The sequence below is a fragment of the Globicephala melas genome, chromosome 16, assembly GCF_963455315.2.
Source record: "Globicephala melas chromosome 16, mGloMel1.2, whole genome shotgun sequence".
In the NCBI taxonomy this organism is placed as follows: domain Eukaryota; kingdom Metazoa; phylum Chordata; class Mammalia; order Artiodactyla; family Delphinidae; genus Globicephala; species Globicephala melas.
Window position 1 is genome coordinate 9,026,973 of NC_083329.1, and position 23,765 is coordinate 9,050,737.

Sequence of the window (23,765 nt, forward strand, 5' to 3'; positions counted from 1 at the left end):
GCCCTAAAAATGCTCTATGCTTCACCCATTCATCCGTCTCCCCCCTAACTCCTGGAAGCCACTGATTTTTATTTTTACCGTCTCCATTGTTTTGCCGTTCCCAGAATGTCACATGGTTGAAATCATGCGGTAAGTAGCCTTTGCAAATGGGCTTCTTTCACTCAGTAATAAGCATTTAAAGTTCCCCCGTGTCTTTTCAGGGTCTGATAGCTCATTTCTTTTTAGCATTGGGTCATATTCCATTGCCTGGATGTTTACTTATTCATTCAACTACCGAAGAACACCTTGGTTGCTTCTAAGTCTTGGCAATTATGAATGAAGCTGCTAAAACCTCCATGCGCCGGTTTTCATGGACGTCATTTTTTCTTTCTAGATGCTTTTGCTTTCACTCTTTGTGGCTTTTCAGCTTAAAGGAATTTGACTGGTGAGAAAGCTGTGCTGACAAATGTTTACCCCTTTTCCCACCCAAATCCAGGATAGGGACTGGGTGTGGGGCTCCAGACCACTAAGCCAGCCAGTACGGAAGATGCTCTGGGGCTGCCGCCATGGGAGCCAGCACACGGGTTCAGGAGGCAAAAAGCCTGGTTTCGACCCTCTGCTCTGACTTTAGTGTGTCATCCAGTGAGGAACGCTGCCCCTCTGAGCTTCAGTTTCCTCCCGTCAAAAGGGAGGCAGCAAGGTTGACTAGGGCGCCATCAGAATTCCCCGGGATGGTGGCTGCGGAGCCTGAGCAACGCAGGGCACAGAAACAGCACTGCATAAAAGGTCGCAGGAATGGGTGCGTGACCAAGATTAAAAGGAGAGACTGATGTGGTAAGCCCCAACCTCAGCTGCCCTGTCTTGAGAGGACACTCCCTCGAAACCCCCATTCACTTTGATCTACTTTCATTAGTACAGGAGAGCAGCTCAGACTCTTTCATACCCACTCCACCTTTCTCAATTTCAGTCATTAAATGTCAGTGCAATTAACTTATGAGGGAAAGGGCAAGGATGATAAACCAGAAAACAGCTAAAAATGTTGAGGATTCTAATGAAAAAGAATATATATGTACGTATCACTGACTCACTTTGCTGTACCGCAGAATTTAACCCAACCTTGTAAATCAACTCTACTTCAATAAAATTATTATTTTTTTTAAATGTTGCGGATTCTTGGTTGTCAGGATTTCTGATGAAGTTTGAGGTCAGTGCAAGTGTTTTACTGATCTTCTCTTCCTGGAGGTTTTAGGATGTGTTCTTTGGGCTCAGCGTCAGTGCCAGGCTTTCAAAGATGAAGCACACTGCTTACCCTGGGTATGGTTTCAGACTTTGTGTTCCAGATCTAATGACTCATCAGAAGACAGCACAATGGAAAAGGCACGAAGGCAGACAGGCAGCTGGGAGATGATGCCCGGATTATCTGTGAACGAACGCGAGACGGGTGTGCCTCGGGCTCTCCCTTACTGCCCACAGCATTTATGACCCTTTCTGGGGGGCGATGCCCATGAAACCATGTGAGCTTTCCCGTTTTGCAAAGTCATTCTCACAAAACAGCCACTAACATCATTACTGCTTCAGAGATGGGTCAAGTGAAAATTATACCACCCTGGAAATATGGGTCTTCAGTTACAAATGTCACTGGGCAGCATCAGGCAAAGGGGATGATGGCCGAGTGCTTAAGGGAGGGCTTGAAGCTCACGCAGCCCAATATCAAAACAACAAACAACCGGGCTTCCCTGGTGGCGCAGTGGTTGAAAGTCCGCCTGCCGATGCAGGGGACACGGGTTTGTGACCCGGTCCGGGAGGATCCCACATGCCGCGGAGCGGCTGGGCCCATGAGCCATGGTCGCTAAGCCTGCGCGTCCGGAGCCTGTGCTCCGCAACGGGAGAGGTTACAACAGTGAGAGGCCAGCATACCGCAAAAAAAAAAAAAAAAAAAAAAAAAAACACCAATCCAAAATTGGGCAGAAGACCTAAACAGACATTTCTCCAAAGAAGATATACAGATGGCCAGCAAACACATGAAAGCACGCTCAACATCATTAGAGAAATGCAAATCAAAAGTACAATGAGGTATCACCTCATACCAGTCAGAATGGCCATCATCAAAAAATCTACAAACAATAAATGCTGGAGAGGGTGTGGAGAAAAGGGAACCCTCCTGCACTGTTGGTGGGAATGTAAATTGATACAGCCACTATGGAGAACAGTATGGAGGTTCCTTAAAAAACTACAAATAGAACTACCATACGACCCAGCAATCCCACTACTGGGCATATACCCTGAGAAAACCATAATTCAAAAAGTGTCATGTACCAAAATGTTCATTGCAGCTCTATTTACAATAGCCAGGACATGGAAGCAACCTAAGTTGCTTCGACAGATGAATGGATAAAGAAGATGTGGCACATATATACAATGGAATATTACTCAGCCATAAAAAGAAATGAAATTGAGTTATTTGTAGTGAGGTGGATGGACCTAGAGTCTGTCATACAGAGTGAAGTAAGCCAGAAAGAGAAAAACAAATACCGTATGCTAACACATAGATATGGAATCTAAAAAAAAAAAAAAAATGGTCATGAAGAACCTCGGGGCAAGACGGGAATAAAGATGCAGACCTACTAGAGAATGGGAGGGAGATCAGCTCGGTGCTTTGTGACCACCTAGAGGGGTAGGATAGGGAGGGTGGGAGGGAGGGAGACGCAAGAGGGAAGAGATATGGGGACATATACATATGTATAACTGATTCACTTTGTTATAAAACAGAAACTAACACACCATTGTAAAGCAATTATACTCCAATAAAGATGTTAAAAAAAAAAAAAAAAGAGAGAGGGCTTGAAGCCAGGCACTTGAGTTCCAATGAAGCAGGTTTACCTTCCTTCTTGCTGTGTGACTTCAGGCTGGTTACTTAACGGCTCTGTGCCTCACTATCCTCATCAGTAAAATGGGGATCCTACAGTGGTGGTGGAGGAGGAAGAGGAGATGGGGTGAAAGAGGATCAGGCAGTGCATGTACAAAAGCTTACCTGACCCAGTGAGACACGTGTAACAGAATACTATTTTCATAAAGCATCTGAACCAGTTTTCATTTTTAGTTTTTTAACTAATAATGCATTTGTTAGGGTTTATTTCATTTGATGTTTGCTGATTCTTGGCAGGCACCACACGGAGGCAGCTTTTAAAGTTCTAGATAAAACAGCTGCCTAACGGCAGGAAGGCTTCTGCTCTTTACATGCTCCACCCATATATACATATTTTTTTTTGTGTGTGGTACGTGGGCCTCTCACTGTTGTGGCCTCTCCTGTTGCGGAGCACAGGCTCCGGACGCACAGGCTCAGCGGCCATGGCTTACGGGCCCAGCCGCTCCGCGGCATGTGGGATCTTCCCAGACCGGGGCACGAACCCGCGTCCCCTGTATCGGCAGGCGGACTCTCAACCACTGCGTCACCAGGGAAGCCCCTCCACCTATATTTTGATGGAAACACCAGAGGACCATTGGCTCCGGGTGGGAGCCAGTGCGGACAGCAGCGAGTCAGCCCAGCTGGGCCTCAGAAGCAGGACACAGATGGGTTTGGAGGCCCAGGTAGCTAGGCCCAAGGTCTCCTGCAAAGACCATGGCCCTTCTGATGTGGGCTTCCAACACGTGGGCACTGTTTGATTCCAGGAACGGGCCTTGTGCTTGGCAGACCGACTCCTTCCTGTGAGCTGTGGCTCAGTGCATCTTGGGGGTGCGGGGGGACACATGCTCAGAAATGTCACCAACAATACTTGTTTCAAGACAGCGGTGGCTTTTCAAGTGAGTATCCTGATGGTCCGCTCATATCCAGGTGGCCAACAGTCACATCCCATAGGCCAATTCTGGTGACAGTTCTTCAGAACCATGTGGGGTCCCTGCAGGAGAGGTGGGCAGTGGCATGTGAACATGGCTTTTAAACACCTTTGTTTTAAAACACCTTTGCGCTGAGTCTTACAACCAGCTCAGCCCGGAGGACCCAGTAGAAACCTATTTGCCATCGTGGCACTAAGCCACCCCGGTGCTGCCATACCCCTGATCTACCCATAACCACCTTCAGAGGAGAAGGCAGCTTTCGTCATAATCCGGAACCCGCACCGGCCCACTCGCCCAGACACGGGCCCCCTTCCACACAACCTCAGCGAGCCCGGCCCTGACTTGAGTGGCATTTACCAAAATGGGCCCAGCACCCTCGCCGGCCAATCAAAGCACCACCATCGGAGGCTCGGGCCTGTCTAAAGCATTAACCAGGTGGAGACAAGCACTGAGCGAGTTCTTGTAAACACATGCTGCCCTTCACCCTGTCCACCAGACGTGGGCATTCTTCCCAATTTTCACACAGAAAAGAGCGTGACCCTGTACAGAGCTGCTGGCATGACACCCACTCAGCTGGGCCCGGAAAGCACAGCAAAGGAACTCTTGCACTCAGAGCCTCTCCTGGCCAGAGCATCTCGTAAAGCATCCTGCAGGGCTGGATGGGGACCGGCAAGTGACGCAAATGTGCTGGCGAAATCCAGCCCCCGTGATTGGCAGCGTCGCTTGACGTTTCGCAAAAGCTGGAAGCAGAGGACTGGAGCCGGGGGGCCGAGATTGGAAGATGTGTGGGTGAGCGGAGGAAGCTTTGCAGGAGACAGAGAAGAGCGGCAGCTGCTGACCTACCAGCCAATGGGGCTGTTGAGAGACCTGAAAGGGCCAGGATGAGTCACCAACCCAGCAGGGGGCTGAGTCCACACGTCCCCATGACCACCTTCTAGAAGTGGTGATGGACCTAGACTACACAGAGATGAAAGGACCAGAAGCCTTGGTCCTAAGACGGTAAAGACGGGCCGGGTGGCACCGTACAAAAGCCGTGAACTCAGACCTCCTGGGCTTAAATCACAGCTCCCGCTTACTAGCTCTGTGGCTTGGTCAAGATGCCTAATTCCTGAAGAGCCATTTCTTTACCTGTCAAAGGGGATAAATGTGGCATCCACCTCAGGGCTGATCTGAGGATTGAACTACTAGCTGATAAATGTAAGATGCTCAGCATGGTGTCTGTTACACAGCAAGCATCCAACAGACGTCTGCTACTGTGAGTGTCATTAAAGACCAGCACAGTGGCAGGCTGATACCAACAAAAACACTAGCAGCTGTGTTGACCTAGCGGCACGTGCCATCATGGTTAACCCTCACAGCTCCAGTACAAGGGGGACATTATTATTGTTCCACATTTTACACAGGGGGAAACTGAGGCTCAAAGACAGTTAACATATATGTTGCTAGTATTTATTGAGTGCTTACTGTGTGCCATGTATTACTTCATTTAATCCCCACAACAGCCATAGGAAGTATTATTATTATCCCCATCTTACAGATGGGAAACAGGCACAGAGAGGTTAGGTAAGTCTTCAAATGTCACACAGCCAGTACAATGTAGACAGTAGAGTGAACCCAAGTCCCTCTAACTTCGAAAGCCATGCTCTTTCAACTCAGCTCTGCCTCCCAGGTTTTAAGGCTAACTCGGGCTGCAAAAACCTCCATCACAGCCCAAAGGAAGAAAAAAAATATCTGTTCTGAGAAGTCTTGTGAAAGCTGAAAGGATGAGTAAGGGGTGCTAGGATGAGCAGCTCCCACAGGACACAGGGCCCCACAGGCCAGTGCAGCCTTGTGACCAAACACATCACGTGCCTACAGCGTGCCAAGCGGTCCTTTCTGCAGCCTTGTATGTAGGCCTACAGACCAAACATATGCAGGCAAAACTCCAACCCCACCCAGAGCCCTGTGGATCTTTGGGAGATATTGCTGAGTGTTTACAGACAATTCAGGCCCATCGGTCGCCAGGCCGATTCCTTCCAGAGGAACCCTCTGTGATCTCCCAAGTGGACGACAGGCCGAAGATAGATGGGCTGGGGGCCGGGCGGGCTCTGACCTCAATGCCACCCAGCACGTCCTCCCCACCTGTGGCAGCATCTTGGCCCCGGGGACCACCAGAGGAGCAGGCCCACGGGCAAAACAGCTGAGGATGAACCCCTGAAGCCACAGGCCATCCTCTGAGTCACCACCTTTAATGAGGAGGCAGGGGAACGCAAAACCCATGCCAGGAGGGAAAGCGTTTACGGGCTCCTTCCTGACTCTACAAGGTCATCTAAGCAGAGAGCAGAGGGACGCACTGCGCTCAGCAGAGCACAGGCGGCTCGCCTGCCGAGCGTCAGTACTGACGAGGGCTTGGCTTTGCTGCGCCTCCTTTCCGCTGCCGCCTTTCACCTCCCACAGCCTCTCCAGTTACGAATTGCTCCTAGAGATCTCGTGGTCGAGGAAGGATTAAGCTCTCAGTCTACGGAACTGAACCTCCCTCCTGTCCGAGGCCCCCCTCTTGACTGCTGACACTTAGAAAGCCTTTAGGCTCTGCTCTGGGCGTAAGCAGGGTCCTCTGTGGTGGGCGCTTCCCCGCAGGCACTCAGGCCTGTGCAAAGTTCCAAGCTAAAGTCTGGCCGCCATATTCATGGGTCCAGCTTCCCAAACTCCTGGAAGCTTTCACGGAGCTAAAAGTGCCCACAGCCCCTTAAGGCCGCGTCTGTTCAAGGACACATCGAGGGGAGCCCCACAGGTTTAAGATCTATTTCAGAGCCCCAGGCAGCTGGAACCAGCTTCAACCTGCGCCTTCTGAAGACTCAGGACTGTTCTCGGGTCGCATCCTGGTCTCCTGAACCATCTCCCTTTCAGAAAGAGACCTAGTTCCTCAACGGAAGCTCTGGGGTCCCACTCTGCATTCACCCCTCTACCCTCGGCCCTGTGCCTTGCCTGGCGCACAGCAGAGGTCCAGAAAATCTTTGCTGACTTACTGCACGGTGTGTGGAGTTAACAGCCTCTCTTTAGTTTGAAAAGCTCCAGGTTCAAGGGCAACTGACCTCAGGCCGCTCTCATGAAGCCAGCGTGGCCAGGCACAGTGTTCACAGCACCGGTAAACCCCCGGGATGACTCTGAGATAACTGGTGCGACCTCAAGCTCAACCAGCAGGGAAAACGTGGTGCAACGAGCAGGCCGTTGACATTATAATCAATTCAAAGCGACTCCAACCAGCCGTTCCCAGCAAAGAAGGACGCCAGAAAGCAAAGTATGAAGAAGTATTTTAATAGCTCAAACTCCAAGTCACTGTGCTCCCAGTTCTGAAGAGGTTCCTAAAAGAGGCAACTTTGGCCATTTTGGAAGCCAGCGTTCACCCTCCCGTGGTCTCGGCAACTCCCTCCTCTGGATGCTGACTAGGAGGAAAGCATAAGCACGCCTGGTACCATCCTGGCTCCCGTGGGACCTTCCTCTTACCTACACGTTATAACAACAGGCTTAGCTAGACTAAGATGATGACTCGGTTAAAGAAGGAGACAAACGTCGACTGTCCAAGCAGGAGCAGTCCAAGCTGGCAAGAAAAAGCACGCTGCGTACATACGATACAGAAGGGCGAGCTTCTGCCTGCGGGTTTACAACGTTACACTGGCTTTGCCTACGACCTATCAAGAAGGATTCTGCTGGCCAGTGTTTCTGCTGAACAAGCAACATGGCGGACAAAAGTCTTGGGCATCCAGTGCCACCAGCCCAGAGGCATCATGCATCGTCCACTGGAGAGTCTTTAAGGGAAACATGAAGTCCAGCTCATGCCTCTGCCTACGGGTCGATTTCTTCGGGAATCACGGTGATCATAATGTCTTCATTGCCCCTGCGGACAACCATGTTCAGGGTGCTTTCCTTCTTAATGACGTCGCTGACGTCGTTGGCGGAGACCACGGACTGTCCATTGATGCTAATGATGACATCATTTTCCTTCAGCCCACCACTGCAACACAAAGGGAAATGCGATTGTAATGTTTCCATTCCTCCTGGTCTAACTGCCACGAAAGGTGATCAACTGTACATCAACAGAGGCACAGTTTAGGACCTAAAAGCCCAGAGCAAACAGGGTGGGGTAATAGTTAACTTATGTGAGACTGGCTTAAACCACCCATGGGTTGCGTTATTTCCTTTTGAGGTTTTTAGGCCACATCATCAATCATGTCCATTGTAGAAATGCCTACCAGCACTTGTATGATCTTATCATAGATGGACTCCAAAGGAGATGAGGATGTACCATCTACCATGTACCAGGACTGTGGCCAACTTGCTTGTAATGGGTGTTACAACTCAGAGAGCAGCTCCTACGGGGATGGGTTGATGGCTCTACTGTGAGACACCTGCTTTGTGCTGTTGCTGGGACTGTAGCTCTTCTATGTGACAGTGTCCAATAAGCGGTTATGGTTCTTAATGGTCTAGCACAGGAGTCAGTGAACTTTTTCTGTACATGGCCAGATAGGAAATATTTTAGGCTTTGCAGGCCAGATGGTCTCCATCACAACAACTCAACGCCGCCGTGGTAGTCCAAAAGCCACCACAGACAATATATAATCTATTGGGCATGGCCGTGACCCAGTAAAACTTCATTTACATAACACTGGAATTTGAATTTCACATCACTTTCATGTGTCCTAAAATACTGTTCTCATTTAAATTTTTTCAACCACTTAAAAATGCAAAATCTATTCTTCCAGAGCTGGTTCCCAGGAAACAGTGTGCTGGCCCCTCCCTGGTCTAGCACCTCTCTCTGGATATTTCGTCGATACAGGTAACAGACCCTGATTGTTAGTTGACCTACTTCTTTTCATGTTATTTTGACGTCCCCTGGGTTATTTTTCTAGAGGTGTGGATAAGTAAGGCCTGACTGATAACAGACATCATTAGCGAAGGCTTCAGGAGGCACCCAGCAGCCTAGGACAGGACCACTGCTCGAGGTCTCCGGGACATTGCTCCTTCAAGCCTCTTTCCCCAGCCAGGCCTGTTCTGGAGACTCATAACAAGTCCGACATCACTCTTTCCATCTGATACCCCTCCTCAAGAGGACTTTTGAAGATAGGAAGCAACCTTTTGCTGACGAGTCCTGAGCTGAACCAGGTTGGAAGTCCTGACTGGCAGAGTCGACCAGGGACGTCCGACAATTTTGTCAAGGATTCTCACAATCACCTGAGCTGATACGAAAAGAACAGCCCCCTGCCCCCTACCTTCAGGAAACACAAGGATATTAGGAAAAGGGAAAATAATTCTCACTCACGCTTCTGCGGGGGTATCAGGAATGACTTCGATGATATACGCTCCTGAAAGCACATCTGGGAAGTCTCGGTGGCGGTCCTTCAGCTCCTTGGCTTTGCTGCTCAGGACAAACATACCTGTATTACTGTTAGGTAACAATGGGGCTCCTGCCCCGCTTCTCCTCCTTCCCCGATTCTAACGTAAAATTCCTCCAGGGATTTTGATTCTGCTTCAAATTGCCTGTTTCCTAGAGTGACTGGATAACAGCAAGGGAAGTGTTTTATCATCATTATTATTAATTGATAGTAGTTACCACTTGAAGAGTCAGTACAATAGAGTGGTGGGCCTGCTTTGGAGCCCCAGCTCTGCCGCTTCCTGACTGTGTGATCTTGGGCGGTTGCTTAACCTCTCTGTGCCTTAGTTTTCTCACCTGTAAAACAGGGATAACGACATGGGGTTGTCGTGAGGACCCAATGAGACCATCTAGGTCCAGCACCTGGCCCAGTGCCGAGCACGTGATAAATAGTGGGCGGGGTCACCGTGGCTAGTGACCACTGCCACCACCCATTCATCCAAGCTTTGATACACATGAAATCACTCAGTCCTCACCACATACCAACACGCCTGCAGTTATCCTCATTCCGGAGAGGAGGAAGTCGAGGCACTCAGGGGTCAAGTCATCCCAAGGTCACAAGCCAGGAAACAGTAGAACTGGGACAAGAACCCAGGAAGCTGGACCCCAGGGCCCGTATTCCTTCCTTACGCCTTCATCTCTCAGAGTTCCCAAACAAGACCTGATGCACGTTTCAGTCTTGGCAAGCCAGCTGAGAAAGGTACCACCATTTATTACATGTGTCTAAACTACAGTCGTGTGTTCACAATTAATAGCTAATTAACTACAATAATTAATCCATTAATATTTATATCAATATGTTCTGCTCCTTGCCAACTTTACCTACAAGAGTTTCAAGGGAGCCCTTAGGTACCAGGACTCCTACGATTACACCAGATGTTTTCATCAAGGTTAAAATACCAGGACGTTGTGAGTCTGGCAGCCACATACCACAACTTCCACCAGCTCGGGAAAAACAAGCCCATCAGTCATGCTGGGCCTGACGGGCATTCCAGGAGCCTCAGGCCACAGGCGGCAGAGCTGAGGAAAGGCAGGACGCTCTGGGGCTGAGGGAGGTGTTCGGGGCACTCCTGGAATGTGAGTTTCAACAGAGCAAGCGGTGAAAGGAAGGCATGGGGGAGTGACGAACACCCCGGCTCTTCAGGCCTGCCTTCCAAGAAGAATGGAATCTTCCAGAAGGAAGGGCCTGCTCAGAACCCAGAAACAAACATGAAGGATAAAACAAGAGGCCAAGGCTAACGGTCCTCCTCTCTTTCCTAATGTTACTTAACTGTAACCAGAAACTGAGCTGTCTTGAAGCAAAGTAAGGTTTCCCTTTTAGGGGTGCCAGTGAGAGTCTTCTGAAGTTCAGGTTTGTTTTAAATTTAAGACACAGACAGACACAGACATTCTGTTACCCACCTGGATGTCAGTGACATCATTCGGATGCCAATATACTTCTTCTTGGTGATGGCTTTGCCTGGAAAGGACAACAGAAGGTCAGCCCAGTTGGCGGCTGTGCCGGGTACACCACGAGCCATGGGGTCCAATCCCCCAGTTTGCTGTGTAGAGTCAGGACCATAGCGGGATGCGCTCGGCTTGTGGTTCAAATCCTGACTGGGGTCCTACCTGCCTCCTCTCTTCCCCAGGTAGAAGGTAAACATCACACCTGCAAGGGACCCTGTTGAGCCTCAAACCCCCAGCCTGACTCGAGCAGAAGGTTCAATAAACATTTGTGGAAGGAATGAGCTCCATGAATCTCAGTTTTCTCATCCATAAGATGGGACTAATAATTCCCACCTGCTCACGCAAAGGAATTAAATGACATAATGAATAATGAAGTGAAATGATGTACAGAAATCACCCAGGATCATGCCCGGTACATGCCAGATTGAACCATATGACACATTCATGATCATAGGTTGAAAATAGTCCAACACCTATGACCTAATACCACGGGCTTAATAGCGTGTGTTCCTTTCCCTTCTGACCTTCAGGGCGTCATTTTCCCCGACCCAAGTCCCCGCGGGGCACGTGCTCTACCTTTGGCTTGTCGGTCGTGGGATTCCGTTAGGAACTTTTTAATCTTATCAGATGGAATTGCAAAGGAGATACCAGCTGTCACTTTCAGTGTGTTAATTCCAATCACTTCACCATCCTGAAAAGCAAGATGGAAACAGCTTACTGAATCCATGAAGGTTCACCTGAAGATATGCACCGATAGAGAGTGGAGAATTTGCAAGAAAGGAGACTTGGAGCTTCTTCAGAGAAATGTGTGAGGTGGGGGGAGCTGGAGGGAGGGGGCTCCTGGGTCGTAGAGGGAGAGGCCCGACTTGGGCAGCGTAAGCCAATCTCAGCAACGGAAGAATCGACACCCACTCGACTCAGAGCTGAGTGATCACCACGCCGAAAGCACAGTAACAGACACGACAGACAGTTTCAAAATGCACATTTGCTCCTTTGGCATGGAATATGCTTCCAAAAGCCCCAGAGTCCTTTAGATGGCTGTCCACACCTTCCTGTTTCCCCCATTTCCAGTGATCTTAAGATTCCTCTGTTGGGACTTCCTTGGTGGTGCAGTGGTTAAGAATCCGCCTGCCAATGCAGAGGACACGGGTTCGAGCCCTGGTCTGGGAAGATCCCGCATGCCGCGGAGCAACTGAGCCCGTGCGCCACAACTACTGAGCCTGAGTTCTAGAGCCCTCGAGCCACAACTACTGAGCCCGAGTGCCACAACTACTGAGCCCGCGTGCCACAACTACTGAAGCCCGAGTGCCTAGAGCCTGTGCTCCGCAGCAAGAGAAGCCACAGCAATGAGAAGCTGGACACTGCAACGAAGAATAGCCCCCGCTCGCCACAACTAGAGAAAGCCAGTGTGCAGCAATGAAGACCCAACACAGCCAAAAATAAATAATAAATAAATAAATTTATTTAAAAAAAAAAAAAGATTCCTCTGCTGACGTCAGGGAGAAACAACCTTAGCGCTTAGGGCGGACGGACTTCATCATCAGCAAAACAAAGTCTCACTTCCAAGCTGACTCCGGGGCACTTCGGGGAGGCAGAGGGCTCACAATCGCATCTCACTGCCTCTGCTTGTCACAGACTAGCTTTAAATCATGGAGGAAGCCAGTCTACAGGGTGTGCTTCAATTCAAGATAAATTCACAGTTCAATGAATGCCACACCATAGGGAACAATCCTGGTATAGCAGTCTTGCCTCACACCATCCAACCATTATTCTGAACACTATTGTTAAAGGGTCGTTCAACTCGGACTTAGAACAGAAAACTGCCAGGAGAGTTTAAGTCACTTCTTGCACATTTCCCGTAGCGCTGAGCCCGACTCAGAGGGACCTCAAGAAGGCACTGCCATCCTGCGCTTTGCTAAACAAGGCCTCGATTTCATCACCTGTAAATGAGAGTTGGGATGGGTGACCCTGAGCTGCACCCTGGCTCTGACTGTCTGATTCTAAGGCTTCCCTTTTTTGCTTAAATAAAATATAAACTTAGGTGACATCTTTGTGAGCAGGGTAACTCCTCATTCCAGCCTGGTCTTAGAGGAGGGCCCCTGGCCAAGACAAACCCTGTGGATGAGCCACGCCAGCTCCTTAGGCAGCGTAGGGACAGGCCAGAACTGCTGACACCTTCAAAATAAAGACCCACTCCTTTAACCACTCCTGGATTGGACCTGAATTCCAATGCCTTTACTTGTAACTTTGAAACATAAGCATGTCTGCTGGCATAGCAGTTCCAATCCAAACTCCATCATGCCTTACTCTTTGCAGAAAAGATAAGAAGAGTAATCTGCAAGGTACAGTACAGTCACAGACTTCACTTTAAAAGAATTAGATAATGCGCTTTGGCAAGTTCATGTGTGAAAAGAAACCAAAAGGAAGAAAAAGACATGTACACAGATTTTTTAAAGGCCTTACCAGGTTTACTAATGGGCCTCCGGAGTTTCCATACTGAAATTAAGCAAAAACGAAAAGGTTATGAGTTTATGTCATTACATGGTCCAATCTAGTTCTCTGCCTGGCAGGTCCCTGAGTGCAAGTTCTTGCCGGAGTTTTGTTCCTGTCTACCTAGTATTTTGCTGGGAAAAAAAGGACCTTAAACAATTTTCAGAAAGTTTTAGACGTGCCATAAAGGGGATATATATAGATATAGATAGATAGGTAGATAGATGGATGGATTTTTTTTTTTTTTTTTGCCAACTACAAATTCCCAAAACACCCAACACATCTTCCTTGTCTTGGCAATAGGCTGGCTGCCCACTTGCTCCAGTATCACAGTATTTCAAATCTTTAAAACCGCCCCCCCTACATCTATGTGACCCCCTACTTTGCTGCTTGGCCTGGAAATCCACATGGCTTGCTCTATTTCCATTACTTCATGAAGATCACAAGAAAGTTTGGGAATAAAGCCTACCAGACGTAGCGAGTGCACAAGACACGCTGTGTTTCTTACTTATTAGATAGATGTAGGGGAAATGCTTTCTAGAAACGTTAATCCTATAGGGAAACAGCTGAAGTGGAAAAATGTGACTTAAAAAAGATCCCATTGATGAGACTGTGTGTGATAATCCTTGACCTCATTAGACATCGAATGGGTCGGCCTGATGCACAGACCGCTCCCCCCGCAAGGCAATGCAAACTCCTCTCGGGGCTACAGAGCCTGTGCTGAGGTGAGCATCCCTCCTGCCACAAAGTTGAAGAAGCAGCTCCAGCCAGGGGTGGCTGACCCTGGGGCAGGGCGGCAGGGGCACGGAGAGCTCCTCCGGGCTGCAAACTTTGGCAAATCTCAAGTTCCCGTCACAGGAGTCCCCGGAGACTGCCAACAGGCTGAGGACCAGCCCTCTGCCTCATCTGCTTTAGGAGATCCTTGAAAGCACCTTGAGGATCCTGACTCCAGCCCTGGTTCCTAAGCCCAGCCAGCTTTCCAAAAGCCCACGCGACCCTGCAGCGGAGAGGGCTCACGTTGATGATGGCGTCTGTCTGGATGTAGTCCATGTCCGAGTTCCGGAGCCCCAGCTCTTTGCCTCCTCGCTGGGTGGTGCTGACAATGCCAGTGGTGACAGTGTTCTGAAGGGAAAACGGGCTTCCAATGGCAACCACGAACTCTCCGGGCCGCAGCTCCGAGGAGCGGCCAAGCAGTAGCACGGGCAGCTTTCCCTGGAAACACAAGGTTGGCGTTGCTGCATTTGGTTAAGCGAACAGAACGGATAAACGCACAGATGTCCTGGAGCGCCAGGTAAGGGACACCGCTCATACCCACCAGGCCTTGCAGGAAACCGAGGTCAGGCCTAGCATCCCTTCCCGGATGAGGACTATCTTCCCTCCCACCCAAGATAATCAGTGCCTCCTCGTAAGCTGCTGCAAGTCAAGTGCGCACTGCCGCTGCCACACGCCAAGGAAGACGTGGGACGGACACTGGAGGCCAGCTCAGGGTCTCAGCACATCTTGAAGCTATCAGCACAGACTTGCTCTGAAATCCGGAGGCCAGGAGACAGAGGGGACAGGTTTAGGACTGGGGGCAAGCCTGACTGCAGCACTCTTAGAGAGCCACAGGGAAGGATCCAGAGCCCACCCCCCCCCCACCCCCCACTTATCATAGGCTCGTCCCTCCTGGGTTCTGAAGAATCAGGGGCTCTGTGGGCTTGCAGCTGCCCTGACTCCGTCCGGTGCATCTCTGTGCTAAGCACATGCAATCCTGGGGAGGGGCAGGGGTGGGGCTGGGGGCAACAGGGCATCCAGGGCCCCGAGACGCCAAGACCCAAGAGGTGGGCTCTCTCCTTGCCTGGAAAGGTCTTGCATCAACCACCTCTGCTCCCGTCCCTGGCGGGCTGATTAACTCAACAAAGGCTGGTTGATCCCCGATGCCCTGTGAGGGCCAGGCAGAGTCAGAAGCCCCAAACTACTCTTCAAACCAAAACTGGACAAAATAAAGCCAGCTCTCGTCACTAGGGCTGAGCTGGGCTTCCATCTGAGAAGGCTCTAAGCTCTCCTCCCTCCCTTCCTCCCTGGAGCCAGGCAAACCTCCGAGTTCTCCTTTGTTTTCTGAGACAAAATGAGCAGCTGCTCTGAACAGTGTGGACCAGCCCAGAAAGCAAAGAGCTGGCCCAGGCCTAGTGCTAATTGCGAGGTAAGAGTCCTCATGTTCGTCCACCTCGAAAAAGAAGGAAAGAGGAGAGGAGGCTGGGAGGGTGCAGGGGGTGGAAACCAGCGGTTACTTAGCACTTCCTTCGCCGGGATGAAGCAGACGCCAGCTGATGAGATGGGGAGATCACTCAGCCCATTTGACAGATGAAGACACTGAGACTCCAAGCAACTGGGTGACTTGAGACCAGCCAGGGATTTAAAAGTGCAACCCCGAACCCAGACTCTCATCCACCACAAAGCACCGAGTCACAAAGAACCCCCTGTGACCCCAAATAAGGAAGATGCTGGTCAGGAACAAGCTGGGTCAGAAAACTCAAGGAGGAAGAAGGGATATTGAAGAAGGGATCCAAGACCTAAACCTTTAAGGGGCTGCCTGAGAAGGGATGCCCCTCGATCACAGGTACTGAGAAGCCTAGAAGAGTGCCCCAGTGAAGAGCACGGACCTGGGACCAGGCGGCCTGATTAGATCCTGGCTCAAGCTTACAGCCACTCTGGTCCTCAGTGTTCTCACCTGGAAAACGGGAATAACGCGGCACACGTGTCTCATTGGTGTGTTGTCAGAATTAAGCGACTTGAGACCAGAATGGCTCTTTGAAGAGCACCTAGCTCGGTTAAGCACCACATAACCGGGACATGTAAGCATCAGAGGTGTTGGTTATTGCTATTAGTATCAGGGTCTGTGCAGTCTCAATGCGGGAAACCCCACCAACGAAACTCCCACAAAGTAGCGCATGTCACCCAGCCCTCCACTACGAGGAGGCTGGTGGCACAGGCCTGCCCTGACAGTGACACTTTGCCCTTGCGGTTGCCTGAGGCTGGCGTGTGTGGTGCTGCTCTGGAGGGGGCAGCCTGCAGTCCCCACTCCCCGAGCTCATCCAGAAGCACAGACCCTGGGCCCGCGCCAGCTGCCCCTGCCAGGAATGACTTCATCCAGTAGCCACAGCGGGTGGGTGGGCAGGAGTCAGGGCCAGTGATGAGCACTGACCACTGTGGGGAGGCCCGCCAGGGACACTAGCACTCCTTCAGGGCCCAGGGACTGCTTTCAGGGCTGGGCTTGGGGGGTGGGCAAGGGGACACAGTGGCGAAGGCTCCTGGGCTGGGTTTGCCAGGCTGCCCAAGATTACAGTTGCTTTTCACCAGCTTCAAGGCAGGAGTTCAGGTTCAAACACAGAAAGGCGGGCCCAGCCCACATCAGCTCAGCCACAAGCCGAGAACCACATCAGAAAGTTACAGGGCCGGACTCACTGCAGAGGGTCTTCATTAGCATTTGCTCACCGCCCGCCCCCTGTTCCTCCACCTCCAGCCCCTAGGAAGGGGGCCAGACCCAGGCCCCTGCGTCTCAGGGGGTTGAGAAGGCAGAGGGGCCCAAAGACAGCGCTCCCTGGAACTCCCCTCTTCCAAGTCAGAGCTCAGGCCCAGGGGATGGGAAAAGGAGGCACATGTTCTTGGGGAGCAGAAGCTGTGAGGACGGAGGGGAGAGACCCCCTAGGAGGGAAGGAGAACACCCAGGGCCTGCCGCTCGGCTGGCTGCACTCACTGGGGAGGAACAGGCCTGTGGCCAGTAACGGGGCCCAGGGAAGCCTGTGGATGAGCTTGGGTCCAGCGCAGTGAAGTCACCACACTGTAGTGACCATGCAGGCTTGGACAAGTGGACACCAGTGATAGGAGCCCAGAGTCTCCCCGAGGACAAATCCTCACTTCAACACCAGGGGAAGAAATTCGGATCACAAGTGGTCATTTAGCCAAACCTGCACCAATGGCAACACCAAGTATCACCTTGTTTAAGTTTTTATTCACTCAAACATCTCCTAGATTCTAAAGGGCAATCATAAGACAGAAATAAGCAAGTGGACACGTATCAAGGGGGATCCTTGACTATGACTATCCTAGACTATGAAGCTTGGACTGATGTGAAAGGAATGACACAGGTGACATTTTACCTCCCAGGTGACACAGCACTTTCATGACCCCCTTGGCAGTTAGGGCATGTTTCTTCCCATCTTACAGATGTGGAAACTGAGGCTCAGAGGGGGAGTGACTTCTCACAGCTCACGAGCAGCCTGGCTAAACGAGAGAACAGGTCTCCCACCTCCCAGACCTTCACTCCTTGTAGGTGTTAATGTGAATTCTAATTGTAGGCAGAAATCTTTGCAAGAGAGTGACGTGGGGCAGAGACGTGGGCCAGGCCAGATTTCCAGCCTTCATGAGGTCAAAATGCCTTTTGGGGGCCATTTGGCTCCCGTCTCCCGCAGGTGCCAGCGGGCCGCATAGGCGTCAGGCTCTCCAGCCTGCTCCAGACCCAAGTGGGGCTCATCCTCATCCTCCCTCCTCACCTTGGGCCCGTCTGCTCGGCGCAGCTATACCTCTGCTGGCCAAATTCCTATTCGGCAACTGAGCGTTTTATTCCACAGCTGTCTAGACACACGCTCCACGGGGGGACTCGGGGGGAGACGAAAAGCAGATACGGCTGGAAGCGCCAAGGCACGCCTCGGCCTTGACCTGTGGATGGGAAACCCTGGGGCCACCCGTTCCTGGTTTAACCCCGCGCTGCTGTCCGCAGGCTGGTTCCCAGGTCGCCCACATCAAAGCCGGCTCCGGGCTCCCTGCAGCAGACACTCTGTCTGAGCCTCCGTGTGAAGCGGCCCAGCCACAGGCCATCTTGGAGATGCCCGACCCTCTCCTAACAGCCCGCATCTCAGCACCTCGCAGGAGCCTCGCAACACGCCTACGAAGTAAAGGCGCAGACATCCATCCTCCACTTGGCAGCCGGGAGGAGCAGAGTGGGAAGGAGGAAGACTGGGGCGTGAGGCTCCCGTTCCTTGTCTCCAGATTCTCCAACCACTGGCGGGGAGGGAGGGTGAAATGCAAGTCGGGTACACAGCAAAGCCGGGATCGGGAGCTTGAACGTGGCAAATGCTCAACCCCAAGGCTCCGGATCAGAGCGGAGCAGACGCCCTCGGGTCCCACCAGGAGAGCGTGTAGCTCACGTTGTCCCAATCCCTCCAGGACGAGGGGCATCCCAAAGTGAGGCCATCACACTGCCCGTTCTCAAGGTCATGCTCTTGTTCATGAGAGGGAGGAAGCTGGGAGGCCAGTGGGGAAGGGGGACGTCCGCGTTGAAAGGCACAGCATCCTCGGTTTGCAAGTGACTCACTTGTGCTACATGCCGGCCTCACAGCAGAGTCAACAAGAGGGGCTGGAAGGGAACACGGATCCCGAGAACAACCGGGTCATCGGCCATGCCAGCCAGGCCGATGGAGACAGCCCAGACGAGGGCGTCAAGAGTCCTGCGTGTGGGCTCTACGTCCGAGTTAAATCACTAACTACAAGCCGTAGGCAGGATACTAATGGCGTGATAGATTCACTGCTAAAACCTGGAAGAGGCTGGTGAGTAGCATGATTAAAGAAGGCTCTTACTGTTCGTTTAGATGCCAACAAACAAACAGACAACAACCAGCAGGCCTGGCATCACCGCTCCCACAAAACGCTGCCTACATGAAAGAGAACTTTCTCAACAAGCATTCACTGAGGACGGGCCTGGCACAGGGAACATGAAAGATCAATGAAACCCACCCGTGCCCTCCAGGCTTACTGTCTGATGGTGGGGGGAAACACACAAGCCGGCAGAACACACAGCAGTAAAAAGAGATAAAATCCATCTCCCTTCCCAAGGGCAGCTCAGCCTAGAATCTTCCATAAAGGCTAAATATAGACCAACACTAAACATGATTTGGGTGCATCAATTAGGTTTGTTTTTTTTTTTCAGCTGCAAGTAACAAAAACCCAATGCGAAGTGGAGTGAACATCCACCTGCTCACGGGCGCGATGGCAGAGGGCTGCTCACTTCAAAGGCTCAAGGGCAATGTCAGTCAAGGAGAAGCTCCTGCCTTCCTTCCGTCTGATCAACGGCAGCCTGGGCTCATGGTCACAGGAGGGCCACCATCATTCCAGGCATGACATAAAGATGCAGCAATGCCCACTGGAAGTAACAGACTCTTTTCTCCCTTGCGTGTCTCTTCAGAAGAGCTGAGAATCCAGAAGGGCCCAGCACATTCTTCCTCATGGGTCATCAGCCACTGCCTGGTCATAGGTTATCCTCAACCACCCTTAGGTGGGGGGGTGGGGATCATAGCCCTGGTGACTGCCTTAGCCTCTCAGGATCTGCCTGAGTTAGGAATGCGGGGGGCGGTCAGGAGTGGACCTAAAACAAACTCAGGGCTATGCCAGCAGGGAGGAGAAGGGCTGCGTGCTGGGCCACATCAGAGTCCACCAAAGCTGGCTCCTTTTACAGTGGTGATGCTAATACGTGTCTGGAAACATCTGTAGGTGTACATTCCTTCATGCAGGTTTCTTTTTTTGGCAGAGGGCAGAAGAGGAGAAGTCCGCTTCAGAGGAGAGCAATGGCCACACATGTCTAGGGCAGTCAGCGTGAAATACAAGTGGTCCGAGCAGAGCCTCGTCCGTGTAGACAAGCCTCCCTCTTATTCGCATGCCCTACACGCCTTGTGCTCTGTCCCATGAGCAGATGGGACGGGCATAGTGCCCATTCCGCTCACCAGGGGACCGACGGTCCTGCAGCTGGTGGTGGTGGTACCGAGAGCCCAGGCGTTCTCAGCAGTGCTCACCGCCCAGATGCTCAGGGTGCACAGCCGGCCACCAAAGAAGAGCCTCTCTGTGCCAGACCTTGCCACGGGGCAGGGCAGGAGACGGGAGCAGACATGACACACAACAGGGCCAGGAGCTGAAGGGAAGCAGAGCAGAGGCCACAGCCAGAGGAAGCCAAGGTCACACGTCCTCAGGGCGAGGGCCCAGGCCACGGTGGTACCCTCAGACAAGCCCCTGCTGTGTGGCACTGCCTGCTTCACGGGCTCGCCGTGTGGCCTGGGATCCCCCTGAAGGGGCATCACAACTGCTGATTCCCACAGGGAAGAAAAGGCCTGTGCTGAGTAAGGGCCCTGGCTGATGACTTGCTATGGGCGTATCCTCCAGCATCCACAAAGGGTGGTGCAGAGGGAAGACACAGACAAAACACACACACAGCACCACCACAGCCTCCACGTACGCTGGGAGCACACAGTCCCAGGGAGCAGGGCATCTGTATTAACTCACTCTGACCTTGGGCCACGTGACAGACTTCTCTGGGTCTCAGTTTTATCACTTCTAAAATAAGGGAGTCGAGCCTGGTGATGTCCAAAGTCATCCCAGCTCTGACAATTAGGGATCTTTCCAGAAGACCTGGTAGATTTCAAAAAAAAAAAAAAAACCTATTAGCAGACAATGGTTAAATTGGTGAGATCAAAACAAGCACCAGACGTACTTCCCTGGTGGCGCGGTGGTTAAGAATCCGCCTGCCAATGCAGGAGACATGGGTTCGAGCCCTGGTCTGGGAAGATCCCACATGCCGCAAAGCAACTAAGCCCATGCGCCACAGCTACTGAGCCTGAGCTCTAGAGCCCACGAGCCACAACTACTGAAGCCCAACACACCACAACTACTGAAGCCCAACACGCCACAACAACTGAAGCCTGTGCACCTAGAGCCCGTGCTCCGCAACAAAGAGAAGCCACCGCAATGAGAAGCCCACGCACTGCATGGAAGAGCAGTGCCCGCTCGCCACAACTAGAGAAAGCCCGTGCGCAGCAACGAAGACCCAACACAGCCCCAAATAAATAAATTTATTTATTTTTTGAAAAAGAAAAAAAACAAGCACCAGAGTCCTTAATAAATCTCTTTTCATACAACTTCGCAAAGAGGTCAGATGATCCCTGCAAACTCTTACAGCCGCAAGAGGAAAGGGGATTCCTGGAATTCTCCAGACGCTGGCTCAGCCAGAAATCATCTAGAGCGGACCTAAAAACAATGACCCATCTACATTTCAGCTTCTGGCCACCCTGGGTTTGGCCTAAAAGCCCTTGAGCGCTCCTCTCGTTGCAACCTCATTCACTAAAGCTTGGAGAGAAGAGCAATAAAATGAACAAATAAAACTAAAAAAAAAATTGGCAACTTTCTTTTAACCTCATGAGACAAGTCAACTACTTCTTTCTCTTCCTTGCAAAGTATAAACTGCTCCTGTTACAAAAACATTTTTGTTGCTGAATCTGCAGAAGCCACTGTATCCACCAGCTGCCCAGCACACTGTTTTCAAGAGGCTGGGGTTTGCAGGCTGGTGTTGTGTGTTGGATGAAGTTTGCTTCAAAGGTTAATGTTGCAGCAACTGGCTGAGACTCAACTAAGTGATTCAGTGTGTCTTCTGGAAACAGTTATGCTAACCTTTCATTTTCTTTAAAAAAATAGGCAATGGGGGAAAAGAGCACATCTCCCGTGTGCGACCCCCATACACAGCAAGAAGCAGTGCCACTGAACTTGCATGCTTCCTAAGGAACAGCAAACTAGACCACAGAGTTCAGGGGGATGTTAGCAGCTAAGACTTGCCTGAGACACAGGGATCCCGCCTGGGGAAGGAGGGAAGTGAGCCCACGAGGGACTGAGGGACAGGGGAATGTGAGCAGATGGGTGGACCCAGATGAACCACAGATCTGCTACATAATTTGCAGGGCCCAGGACAAAATAAACATGGAGACGCCTTGTTCATAAAGTGCATAAAAAGTCCCATTAAAGGTACTAAAATATAAAGCTTTTTTTTCCCTTCTATATTCTCTCTCTCTCTTCATCTGTCCCGATGTTTTTATTTGCTGTTCAGTGTCATGCTCCCTGGGGCACAAAGATTTTCATGGGGTGAGTGCAGACCCAGGAGACTCAGACTCAGTGCTCTGCTCACCAGCTACTGGACAGACCCATGCACTGTGCCCGAGTAGCGACAGGGTAGTAGAGCCAGGCCTCTCCCCATCCCAAGAGCTCACTGCCCCAACCCACAGAGGATGGACCACCCCCAAGGGCACTGCAACTTCCTTCGGCACCAGGAGGCACTAGGTACCCGGATGGGGTGGAAAAGGCTTAGCCCTGCCTCGCTGCCGGCAGAATGACCTGTGGCATCATCCACCCGCTGCCCAAGATGCTGTGGGGTGTATGTACCCCATGCCTGTACTCCCTGGGGGAAGGAGGGTGGCAGTGATTGCTGTGCGGGGTCCGAGGTCCCAGGGGCCAGAGGAGTAGGGAAGCCAAGAACCCGTCCTGGGGAGGTAGGAAGGCAACAGGAAAAGAAACAGGGCAGAGGCCAAGGCTCTAAGCCCCAGCACATACTCCGCTGTCTCATCAGACTTCACGTACAAAGCACAAAATTCAAAGATAAAATTAAAACAAAGACCTCAGAGCATTAAACCCTCAAGCGGGGTTCCGTTCTGAGCATAGGGGCTGTAAGGGCACAGGTCACATGCCCATAAAGCAGCTGTGCCGGGGGAAGAGGAGGTGAACCAAGACTGAGATGCTTGGCATTCAGATTAGAGAGCGGAGAGGTTATCAGTGACGACAAGGTCAAGGGTACCACCAAGAGAGGGCGGCTGCAGTGCGCAGGTGAGCCGGGAGGCCAGGCCAGGAAGGATCTGCTACACAGCACCGAGATCACAACACGCGCTGAACTCGGAAGGACCGTGTAATCAAGTTACCCCCGTCCGTTTCCCCAGATTGACATATTACAGTTGCTATACAGGGAGGGGAGGAGGGGAAGAGGTGGGATGAGTGGGGGGATGTTCAGGTGGGACAGACAAGAGAAGTGGGGGAGATGGAGAGAAAGAGAGAAAAGGAACAGAGGATGGTTACGAAAAAACAAAATAGAGAAAGGGCTGATGAAGCAAACTTCCCCCTCACTGTTCATGCACAGCACCATGATATCTAGACTCCTTTAGGCTACATCAAGAAACACTGGCATTTCAAATCTTCCCGTACAGAAATGTCAACATTTCTATATGGGAGCCCGACAGCCAGTGACTGTATATAGTTTGTGGCATGGAGAGTAGGAGAAACACCATGTCATCAAGTGTAACTTTTGTCTTCTCATCTATCAACCCCTCCACTTTTTTTTTTTTTTGCAGTAGGCGGGCCTCTCACTGCCGTGGCCTCCCCCGCCGTGGAGCACAGGCTCCGGACGCGCAGGTCCGGCGGCCATGGCCCACGGGCCCAGCCGCTCCGCGGCATGCGGGATCCTCCCGGACCAGGGCACGAACCCACGTCCCCCGCATCGGCAGGCGGACTCCCAACCACTGCGCCACCAGGGAAGCCCTCAACCCCTCCACTTTTATCTGGCGGCTTCAAGTTAGCCACTGCTGCTACAGCGTTGTTTGGCCAATAAATATTTATGAAAATCATTGGATGTGAAAGTGAATATATGAACAAATAAACAAATCAGGTCTTAAAAGATCCATTAGGATCTTAAAATTGGGATTAGTCCAATATTTGGACTAACCCTGGGGTTAGCCAGGGCCTGGCATTTCAGTTTGGGTAAGGACTCCAGTTG

The 23,765-nt window shown here is 51.4% G+C and overlaps 1 protein-coding gene across 1 annotated transcript in view; it reads right to left on the minus strand.

The window, feature by feature from the left end:
- Window positions 1-7,086: 7,086 nt before the first annotated feature.
- The window catches only part of HTRA1 (HtrA serine peptidase 1), a 57,736-nt gene continuing 41,057 nt past the window's right edge, over window positions 7,087-23,765 (minus strand). Inside the window, exons 4-9 of the mRNA XM_030839327.3 lie at window positions 14,174-14,368; window positions 13,130-13,162; window positions 11,243-11,357; window positions 10,622-10,679; window positions 9,110-9,205; window positions 7,087-7,804 (exon numbers count right to left, since the gene is read on the minus strand). Of these exons, the coding sequence (XP_030695187.3) occupies window positions 7,636-7,804; window positions 9,110-9,205; window positions 10,622-10,679; window positions 11,243-11,357; window positions 13,130-13,162; window positions 14,174-14,368 (666 nt within the window). The 3' untranslated portion in view covers window positions 7,087-7,635. The remainder of the gene's footprint in view (window positions 7,805-9,109; window positions 9,206-10,621; window positions 10,680-11,242; window positions 11,358-13,129; window positions 13,163-14,173; window positions 14,369-23,765) is intronic.